The sequence below is a fragment of the Talpa occidentalis genome, unplaced genomic scaffold (assembly GCF_014898055.3).
Source record: "Talpa occidentalis isolate TD23 unplaced genomic scaffold, MPIMG_talOcc4v2.1 talOcc4.2, whole genome shotgun sequence".
Classification (NCBI taxonomy): Eukaryota; Metazoa; Chordata; class Mammalia; order Eulipotyphla; family Talpidae; genus Talpa; species Talpa occidentalis.
The window spans coordinates 28,136,313-28,148,270 of record NW_023602073.1 but is presented as its reverse complement, the minus strand read 5'-3'; the positions used below and the strand labels follow the sequence as shown (position 1 = coordinate 28,148,270).

At 35.4% G+C, this 11,958-nt stretch overlaps 1 protein-coding gene across 1 annotated transcript; it reads right to left on the bottom strand.

Annotated features, from left to right (window-relative positions):
* Positions 1-5,718: 5,718 nt before the first annotated feature.
* Positions 5,719-11,481, bottom strand: LOC119253134 (olfactory receptor 12D2-like). The gene is made up of 2 exons (XM_037520780.1): positions 11,454-11,481; positions 5,719-6,647 (listed from the first exon to the last, which is right to left on the bottom strand). The coding sequence occupies exon 2, from the start codon at positions 6,643-6,645 to the stop codon at positions 5,719-5,721; it is 927 nt and encodes a 308-aa protein (XP_037376677.1). The 5' UTR covers positions 6,646-6,647; positions 11,454-11,481.
* Positions 11,482-11,958: the final 477 nt, after the last annotated feature.

Below are 11,958 nucleotides of genomic sequence, written 5' to 3'. Positions count from 1 at the left end.
AAGTGCAACATCCATTCATGATAAAAGCCCTGAAATTCTTGGGATACGAGGAACATACCTCAACATCATAAAGGCCATCTATGACAAGCCAACAGCCAGTATCATTCTCAATGGTGAAAAGCTGAAAGCAATTCCATTAAGATCTGGAACAAGACAAGGATGTCCACTCTCACCACTGCTTTTCAATATAATACTGGAAGTCCTAGCCAGAGCAATAAGACAAGAGAAAGACATCCAAGGAATCCAAATAGGAAAAGAAGAAGTCAAACTATCACTCTTTGCAGATGATATGATAATATACATAGAGAACCCCAAAATCTCCACAGAAAAACTAATTCAACTCATCAATCAATTCAGTAAAGTGGCAGGATACAAAATCAACATGCAAAAGTCAGTAGCCTTCCTATACACAAACAATAAATCTGAAGAAGAAGAAATCAAAAAAAACATCCCTTTTATTATCGAAACAAAAAAAATCAAATATTTGGGAATAAATCTAACAAAAGAGGTAAAGGACCTATACAAAGAAAACTATAAAACACTGTTAAAAGAAATAGAAGAAGACACAAAGAAATGGAAAGACATCCCCTGCTCATGGATTGGAAGAAAAACATTATTAAAATGGCCATCCTACCAAAAGCAATATACAGATTCAATGCTATTCAATCAAAATTCCAATGTCATTCTTCAAAGAAATAGAACAATTATTGATGAAATTCATATGGAATCACCAAAACCCCAAAAGCCAAAGCTCTACTGAAAAAAAAAGAAGGAAATGGAGGCATCACACTCCCAGACTTCAAACTATACTACAAAGCCATAATCATCAAAACCGCATGGTATTGGAACAAGAACAGACATACAGACCAATGGAATCGAATAGAAAATCCAGAAATAAACCCACAGATTTATGGTCAACTAATCTTTGACAAAGGAGCAAAGACTATGCATTGGAGCAAAGAAAGTTTGTTCAATAAATGGTGCTGGGAAACTGGGTCGCTACATGCAAAAGAATGAAGCTTGACCACTACCTCACACCATACACAAAAATCAACTCAAAATGGATTAAAGAACTAGAGATAAGACCTGAAACCATAAAATACATAGAAGGAAATATAGGCGATACACTACGGGATTTGCACATCAAAGACATCTTTACAGACACATCACCCAAAGCAGTGATAGTGAAGGCAAAGATAAACAGCTGGGACTACATCAAATTAAAGAGCTTCTGTACAGCAAAAGAGACAATAACAAAAACAAAGAGAAACCCCACCAACTGGGAGAACATTTTTGCACCCAACACTAATGATAAAGGACTGATCACAAAAATCTGCAAAGAGCTGATGAGACTCAGCAACAACAAAGAAAATAATCCAGTCAAAAAATGGGCAGAAGAGCTAAAAAGAAACTTCTCTGAAGAGGAAATGCAAATGGCCAACAGGCATATGAAAAAATGTTCAACATCACTTGTAATCAGGGAAATGCAAATCAAAACTACCATGAGATACCATCTCACACCAGTGAGAATGGCACATATTAAAAAAACTAGCAACAACAAATGTTGGCGAGGGTGTGGAGAAAAAGGAACTCTCCTGCACTGTTGGTGGGAGTGCAAACTGGTCCAACCACTATGGAGAGCTGTGTGGAGATTTCTGGACCTACTAAACATAGAGCTTCCATATGATCCAGCAATCCGACTCCTAGGTATTTACCCAAAGGACACAGAAACATCAATTCCAAAGAACACCTGCACCCCTATGTTTATAGCAGCACTGTTTACAATAGCTAAGCTTTGGAAACAACCCAAATGCCCAAAAATAGATGACTGGATCAAGAAGATGTGGTACATATATACCATGGAATGTTACTCAGCATTCAAAAAAGATAAACACATGCAATTTGCAGCAACATGGATGGCGCTGGAAGGGATCATGCTCAGCGAAATAAGCCAGAAAGAAAAAGAAAAATACCGGATGGTCTCACTCATAGCAGGAATCTAGAAAACTTAAATAAGGGACCAGGAAAATGAATGTAAGAAAGTGAAAATCAAAATCAACAAAAAACTATGAACCAGAGACACTTTTTGGGGGTGGGGGGTGGGAGGGGAGGGATTGGGGTCAGAATGGGGCATTTTGCAATTGTATGGGGGAATATAAAAATAAAATTTATTATTTAAAAAAAAATAAACACAGTTCGGCTCATCAAAAAAAAAAAACATGAAAGAATGAGATGATCTAAAAATTTTCAATTTTCAAGCAAAATTTAGAGAAAATTTAATGAACTAGGATGGCCTCAGACTTAAAAATCTAAACTGTGTATTTCTCTTATCAACTGTAGATAGAAAAATATTCTTGAAGGAAGAAATGGAATTATGGCTGTATGTGAATATATCAAAGATGTGGGTATAGGATTCCTTAATGAGATGTCATAAAGATAAAGGGGAAAGTCTATAATAGCTATAAAAATTCACAAGTTCAGACCCACTAGACACTTTCTAATAGATAAGAAATACCCTAAAACTATTTAGGTGATACCTTTAAGGCTACATCAACCATTTGGAATATTTATTGGAATTTAAGCATGCATTCTCTCAACAACCTGACTCTCAGCCAAGTGAGAGAGACCTGCCTAAAAAAGATTTTCTGAGTATGACATGTAACTAGTGAGCCCCAATAAGAATAGTGATACCTCTAAATCTTTTGAAAATAATTTTACTGTTTTCATCATTTTTTTAACATCATCATCTTGGACTATAGGGGACAGAGTTAGAAATGGATTTCACAACTGTTCTATTGCAGTAATACGTCTCCTATTTTTCTTTTGAAATGAGATTTTTCTATTCTGGTCATTTTGTACTATCTTACCATTATCAGTTAAGTCTTTGATGAACAAATTGAGTCTTTAGTTTAAAATTCTTCAGGTATGGGGAGATCACATACCTCTAAAACACAAATAATGTGAGCAAATATTAACTCAATAAAATCTAAGATTCTTCAGTCCAGTTAAGATGGCTAGAGGGTAAGAAACAAAGGGGAAAATAACCAGGATAAAGGACTATGGGTGCTTTGATTATGGGGTGGTGTTGTAATCATATGTATGAGGAGTTATGAACTTATTCCCCTAAATCATGTTCAGTTTTTAAAAGAATAACTTTATTATTTATTTTTTCATAGAAGTGCTGGGATGTAGGCCAGAGGTTCAGGGTCTGAGGAGACTCACCAGAGACAGAGTGGGGAGCAGAACAGTTGGATTTACTGAGATATACTGCTGAGGGGAGTAGCAGGTGAGATAGGAGAGGTGTACTTCACTATGTGTGGGTTAGAGCCCTGGCTGGGACCTAACTCAGGCTGAAGTGGCTATAACTCTGAGACTTAACTCCTAAGCCACCAGAGAGGGCTCCTAATGTACAGTTTTGTTAACCAATATTACTTCAATAAAGAAAAAAATAATAAAATTCTTCAGTCAAATGGAACCATACACGAGGAAATATATCTAAGAAATAGCACTGGTCCATTGACCTGACTTAGAATAAAAGACCTAGACTTTTAGTGAATGTTGTAGTAGGACAGATTTTATGATTATTTGAAACAAAACTAAATGAACTTTTTATATGGCAATTATGTGAATTATTAGTAGTTGCAGTCTGGAATTTGATGAAATAGGAACTCCACAATCTTTAACACTTTCCAAAGAGAGGTAGGGGCTAAGGATTATTTTTTCTCTGGTTGAATGTGACTGTTTCAATCAAGGTTTTAAGTGATGTTATTGCTCATCTGTGGGATTTTTTTTTTTTGTTGTGACCTAACTGGCAACTTTTGTCTACATTATTAGCGCCAAAGTAAAAGCACTTTCTGAGACATCTCTGCTAAAGGAGTATGCAAGAAATACGTGGAGAAACATCAGAAAGAGATTTTTGCCACCTCTGATATAGTCCATGCCCATCTGTTCAATTCATCCAGATAATGAAAGGTTGAGCAGAGCCTACCCAATTTCTAATCCACAGCATAATATATTTCAATAAAGAGGTGATTTCATGCCACTCATTTGGTAATACTAGTGTGTTATGCTCTTACAGATATCCAGCAACCATGAGGCCCATTATAGTTTGACACATCCATGTAGGTTAGATTATATACAGTATTTTGATCAACAAAAACACTGGTATGAAGTCATTCTAGATAGTAGACACCTTCTCTACACACATACTTTTTCATAAACAATGCTGTCTTTAAAGGACCAATGAAGATGGAGTTGGAAGATATAGGAAGTATGAGAGGTCAGACAAAACCATTAGTGTTAGCAAAAGTTAAGTGCAGAGACTTTAAATAGTCAACCTTCCTACTCAATATATTCTTTCATTTCTTGTTTATCTGTAATGCAAGCTGATATCTATCTCCTTTTTTATGACTAGCAGCCACTTCCAACAAATTAGAAAGAAACACAGTGTACCTCTTATATGATAGTTCCAGAAATATCTTAGCAACCATGGATTAATAATATGAGTTTGGAGCCAAATAAAAAATGCAAACTGTTGATAATTTTTAACATTTCACCTGTTTTGTACTACATTACAATCTTCAAACATATGTATAGATATAATAAAAACAATACAAAAAAAGCAAGGGTCTTGAAAGACAGCATTTTTATGGCAAAAGCTGAAGGAAAATTATATGCTAATATTAATAAAATTAATATTGAAATAGTAATGGACTCCCAAGATTATTTCAAACCTGCCTTCACTTTTTTTTTTTTTTTAAATGTTCTTTTTTTTTTTTTTTTTTTAAAGATTTTTATTTTTTATTTATACAAGCACTGGGTACAGTCAGAAGCGCGGGAGGTGAGAGAATTCACCAGAGCCAAGCGGGGAGCAGAACAGGCAGAAGGACCGAAGTACACTGCTGAGGGGAGCAGCGGGCGGCAGGAGAGGTCTAGCGCGCCATGTGGGACCCTCCTCTGGTGGCTGGGGAGCAGCCGGGGATCGAACCGCACTGCAGAGGCTGCAGGCAGCTTCGCAACCCAGCGCTCAACCGCTGCGCCACCGGGGAGGCCCCCTGCCTTCACTTTTAACAATACTTTACAAATATCCTTGACAGTTTGCTAAGCCTTCTAATGCATTTCTGTACATAGTTCCCAAAGCTATTATTTACCGTGTCAATTAGTGATTCAAACACTTGCTTCAATTCCTTATTTTCCTCCATGCTTAGGAAATAAGATCATGACATAATGTTTAAAAATACCCTTTGATTCATGTGAGAGCAAACCTTTACTTTTCTAATTGAATAACTATTACTTTAAGTTTAAATCCTCAAATTCTCATAGCATAAAACATTTACTGCTCACAGAAAATATGTCAAAAAGAGGGCCCACACACAATAAACATAAAACTTCTAAATTCCCAAAAATGGGCAATATAGACATATCTCTATACCTGTTTTCATATAAAAGCATGTAAAAATCATTACAAAAACCAAATTTATCAACTGATATCCCCAAACTCAACATTAGGATTCCATGGCTAGTGCCCCTTTTGTGCAACTTTCTCTTATATGCAAACAAACTTGTTGCTTAATAAACTAGATGGATCTTACAATTTTTGCTTGTAATTAGTTCTCCGTATTATACATATTATAAAGAACTTGAGAAGTAGCATAATTACACATCTCATGTTTCTCATTATCTGTTATATCTCAGAAGGGATTTCTAGATTTCTTCAAGTCAGAGTCTTTTCCTGATTACCCTACTCAATGCCCCCTTTACCTCTTTGTTCCTCAAAGTATAGATCAATGGATTTAGAACAGGAGTGACCACAGTGTACATGATAGCAACCATCTGGTCCTGGTCCATGGAGCTTCCTGAAGTAGGACTAATGTAAGTGAAGGCAGCAGGGCCATAAAAAAGAATAACTACCATAAAGTGTGATGCACAAGTGGACAGTGCCTTTTGAAGCATGCTGCAAGAACGGGTCTTGCAGATGAGATAGGTGATAATGTAGAAATAAGAGAGCAGTGTTAGACAGAATGGGCCCATGGCACTCGTTCCTGTGACAGTATTGAGTAGCCACTCGTTGAGCTCAATGTTCCCACAGGCCAGATCCAGCAATGGCTTAATGTCACAATAGAAATGATGAATATGATTAGAACCACAGAAGTTCAAACGAGAGGTCATTATAGACTCCATCAGGGCATGGGAAAAACCAACAATACAAATAGTGATAATCATCTTTATACAGAGTTGACGATTCATGATGACATTGTAATGAAGTGGTTTGCAGATAGCCACGAAACGGTCAAAGCCCATCACAGTCAATAACATGGCCTCTGTGCTCCCAAAGAAATGGAAGAAATGAAGTTGAGTTATACATCCATAGAAAGAAATTGCTTTGTGTGTAGAAAGTAAGTTCTCCAGTATTTTTGGCAGTGTCACTGTGGAATAGCAGATATCTAGACCAGAGAGATTTCCCAGGAAGAAATACATTGGTGAATGGAGTTTAGGATCAGAGGTGACAATCAGCAAGATGGCTCCATTCCCAATTACATTGACAAAGTAGATGATCAGCAAAACCACGAAGAGCAAAGGCTCCAGTGACTGGATGTCTGTCACTCCCAGAAGCATAAATTCAGTGACTGAAGTTCGATTCTGCATCACTTAAAGAAAAAGACAAATAATATATGGAAGTGTATTTCTAGTGGACATAATTCCATTCAACTCAATATTTTACCATCTAAACAAACAGTATGTTAAAGAAGGTTATTGCTTTTTTTATATAGTCCCAAACTTAGTAATTGTATAGTATTGGAACCAGTAGACAGCTAAAGAAATTCATTATTTCTTTATTAGATTTTTATCAATACTTTCTTTCTCCAGGGATTCATAGCATGTGGTTAACCTAACATCTACCATCTTCTCTCACTATGAAGATCTGCATTCTGACACAAACTTTTCATCTTTGTAAATCAGTTCAAATAAGTAATTTTTTTTTGATGAATATGAAATCATATTTTATTGTACTAACACAAATGCCTTAAGTGTTTTCACATTAAATTGTCAGTCATTTACATGTCTTTATAACATTGGGGTTACATATTTGCTCCTCCACCTGCACACATTCATCAAAGGTCAAATTTTAAGTACTTCACACACTGCTATCTCTTGATATAGCATAAGCCATTTGAGAGGTTTTCACTTAAGAAAATAGACAAGGATGAGCTTATCAAAATCATAAAGTAGAGGTGATAATTTAGTGGCACTAGAATGCTGGCAGTGGGTGAGTGATGCTTATGCACTTCTTGAAGTGTCAAGCCATATTCCCCAAATTAAACAGTTTTATAAATGGATGGTGAATGAAAATTTGATTAAAAAGTAAAATGGCAGGGCCTCCCCTGGTGGCACAGGTGATTGAGTGCAGCGCTGTGAAGCTGTCTGCAGCCTCTGAAGTATGGGTTCTATCCCTGCTGGCCAGCGAGAATCCCACATGGCATGGCAGACCTCTCCTGTCGCGCCGGCTCCTCCCCTCAGCAGTGTATTTCAGTCAGTCTGCCTGTTCTGTTCCCGGCTCTGTCTCTGGTGAATCCTCTCACCCTCCCATGCATCTGGCCTGTACCCCCCGTTCCTGTATGCATGAATAAATAAATCTTTAAAAAAAGGTAAAATGGCAGTAATAATTTGTCCTCATAATGTAAGTGTGACTGATCTGTCTCTTACTGATCCCTCCCTGACCCACATCTCTGGAAACTTAATGATGTCATACTGTGATAAGGAAAAAGACTACATCAATCAGATTTTAATCTATGATATATATGAATTTTTTTTACCCTGTAACTAATAATGGGTTGTCTTTCTATAGCATTAACACTTATATTTTCTCAAAATAAGATGCTTGATATGAGGTCAATTATATATTTAATGAAATATCTTTTCTTTCCCAATACATAATCTTTCCATGAGAATGTTACATGTACACTTGAGAAGAATGCATTCAGGCGTTTAGAAATGAAAAGATCTTTATATGCCTAACTCCATATGATTAGTCATTTCATTTAACATAATTATTTTCTTATTTTTTTTTTGGTCTGGGATTATATGTGTATATAAATATTAAGTACAATTATCTTCTTGCTGTATTGATCCCTTGATCATTAGATAATTTTTCTCTAGGTTCACTTATTAAAAACATGAAATCTTGTTTTTATGACAAAGTGGATGGAACTTTAGATGCCGGTGTTAAGTAAAACATGTCAGACAGTGATGATAAATACCAGATGGTTTTGCTGATGCAGAATACAAATAAACAAACAAAATAATACAACAAAGATGATTCTTAAATTCTGAGAACTGTGGTGGTGCCAAGGCATGAGACTGTATTCCTGAAACTGACAATGTTATAAACCAATGGGATGAAAATCAACAAACATTTTATTAAAAAATAAGTGCTTCTGGGCCTCCCCTAGTGGCGCAGCGGTTGAGCGCTGGGTTGCGAGACTTCCCGCAGCCTCTGCAGCACCAGTTTGATCCCTGGCCACCGGCGAGGGTCCCACAAAAAATAATAAATAAATAAAAATACGAATACCTTTAAAAAAAAAATAAGTGCTTCTAATTACATCTTTTATGACAAATATAGTTGCTTCTAGTTACCATTTTTCCATTTTTTAGCTTTCCAAATTCAATTCTAAGCTATCACTCAGGTGGGTCCTGCAATTTCTCCTTACTTTGACAATAACGACCTTCAGGTTTTACCATAAAATATATAAAGAAAATATAAGCAAAACTCTACATGACTTATACCTCAGTAACATCTTCAAAGACACATCACTCAAAGCAAAGAGAGTGAAGGAAAAGATGAAAAGCTGTGACTAAAAATTAAAGGGCTTCTATACAGCAAAAGAGACATTAACCAAAACAAAGAGACACCAAACTGATTGGGAGAAAATTTTTGCATGCAATACTAACGGTAAGGGACTACAAACATCTACAAAGAGCTGACAAACTCAACAAAAACAAAGTAAATAACCGGTCAAAAAATGGGTAGAAGAGCTAAAAAGACACTTCTTCAGAGAGGAAGTGGAAATGGCCAACAGCATATGAAAAAATTTTCACATCACTTGTAATCAGGGAAATGCAAATCAAAACCACAATGAGATATTATCTTATACCAGTGAGAATGGCACATATCAAAAAAACTAGCAACAACAAATGTTGGTGAAGGTGTGGAGAAAAAGGAACTCTCCTACACTGCTAGTGGAAATGCAAATTGGTCCAACCACTATGGAAAGATGTATGGAAGTCCCTCAAACTGCTAAAAATAGAGCTATATGAGATTTCACTGCTAGGTATCTACCAAAGGATGCAAAAAACATTAAATCAAAAGGAAACCTACACCCATATGTTTATTGTAGCACTATTTACAATAGGTAAGCTAACAACCAAATGCCCAAAAATAGATGACTGGATCAAGAAGATGTGGTACATATACACAATGGAATATACCCAGCAATCAAAAAGATAAACACATGCCATTTGTAGCAACATGGTTGGAGCTGGAAGAGATCATGTTCAGTGAAATAAGCCAGAAAGAAAAAGAAATAGATGGTTGTTATATAGGAAATAAGGGATCAGGGAAAGAAAGTAATTATAATAAAGTGAAAATCAAAATCAAAACAGGCAACTATAAACCAGAGACATTCTGCATGGGGGGCGGAGGGAGTTGTATCAAAACAGAGGTGGGGAGAGCACAAGGGAACATGGTGATGGTACACAGGTGAATTGGTGGTGGAAATTCCATGGGGACTACTAGAGATGATAAAGCATAAGTTGTATAAAAATGAAGAGTGATGTAAAAAATATAAAATAATAAAAAGAAAAAAGAAATATATATGGGTTTTAGTATCCATTCAATCTCTTCTTTTAGTACTGATATTTCTTAAATCCTACATCTGTTTTCTTGCAATAAACTGACCTTCACGTATTCTACCTCTAATAGAATTTGCCTTCATTTCTGCTTTTGTTAATGTGACCCTGGAGGTCATGCTGTCTTTCAGAAGTCTACCTGCTTTATGTCATTTTCCTCCATAGTGGTGAAGAATTTTAAGGTACTCTCATTTGAAAAACATGTTTTTTACTCATATTTCCACAAAATAAAATATCTCTATTTCTATTAAAGCATTAATTTAATCTTATTTGCAGAATTGAAATAATTCTTTTTTAGATAATGTTAAAACTCTTGAAAATTGTTAATTAGTTTATTATAATAAGTTTTAATATTTGACAAAATTTGTTTACTGAAAGGCAGAAAAACCTTTGAATTGTTTTCACTCCATTATTTGCTAGGTATCTTACATTATTTACTTTAGGTACACTAACAAAATCAGACATTATTTTGTGAAACAATTTTCCATTTGTTCCATCCATTTATGGCTATAGCTCCTTTATACAGTGAGGGAAGATGCAAGGATGTGTGGAAACTTCCAAGAGTGGGAGACAATGAGAAAATATAAGAACTTTAAGGAAATCTGAAGAAAGTTGGGGTACTCCTGTAAAAGGTGACCTATTCAAGGCTTGGTAAATTCCTGAGGGTAGAAGAAATGGTTTACAGTGACTTCAAAAACAGTAAATTAACTAGGGTACAATTACGGGGCCCATGGGATTCTAGGCTGTATAGCTGGAGGAAATCTTGAGAAATTATCTTACTTCTCCTACACCTTCTTGAAGTGCTGACATTAAACATTTCAGAGTAGTTTTCTTGACAGTCAAATATATTCATATAACAATAGCCTTCCTAATAGTAAAATTAGCACTCATTAACAGTACAAATGATATATCAACTATCATTTTTTTGTTCTGTGACCCATTACACAAAATTGAACAAGAAATTCATCTTGAAAAAAGAAACTTCTTTAACATTTGAAGAAAAATAGTAATCAGATTAATTTGTAGTAAATGATTCATTTAGCTAAAAATTTCGATTTTTAGAGATTATACATTTCTTTAAAAATGTCTAGACATCCAGCAATATTGAATTGAGGATGAAGTATGGCAATAAAAGCATAGGAAGAAAAGAGACTTCACAACCCCCACAGAATGAAGAGTCCATCATAAGATAAAAAACAGTTCTAAATCTGTGCATTTAGCTTTAATAGTAGTAAGTAAAAAGGAAATATTGGTAATTTCCGGATTGTCACTTTTTTTATCCTCTTACCTGAGTTTTGTGTTCAGGTTCACAGCTATAAAAGCTTTAGATTTATACTCTTAGTCATTAAAAATAGTAGAAAATTATTTCAAGTGATAGTTCACATTGGGGTTGCAAAATAGACTCTTCATCCTCAAAAGCTTTTTCCTCTCCTGAATTTCTTCCTTCCTTTTATGATCTACAACTCTCTAGATATAAAAATCCTGAGAGAGAATTTCCCATGAGTGTTGAGGAGATTTGTGAAAATAAACAAAGATATCTTTCATACCTGCAACATGAGGGCATTCCCTTTGTGAATTTCCGATCTTGAGTTTTTTTTTCCCACTGTATCAATTTCTTTCCTTATCACACTTCTCCTTAGTTTCAGAATCATGAATAGTCAAATTCCTCATGGATTTTCATTTTCTCATCTTTGGTATTTCTATGGAAAATAATCTGATGTATAAAGTGGAAAAACATCTAACAAGGAAAATTAAGGATGGGGACTAATCACATCTCCTTAATCAGCAGAGAAAGTGATAATATTTAATATTATATCTATGTACTACTGCAGTTCTTTGGAAAACAAAAGGGGATAGAGATTTGTAGTATTCCTTTAGTCCACTTTTATTATTATTATTATTATTATAATTATTTTAAGATTTATTTTTATTTATTCATGCATACAATAACAGGGGTGTAGGCCAGGGTGTGGGGGTGAGGGAATTCACCAGAGACAGAGTGGGGAACAGAAAAGGTGAATCTACTGAAATACACTATTGAAGGGAGCAGCA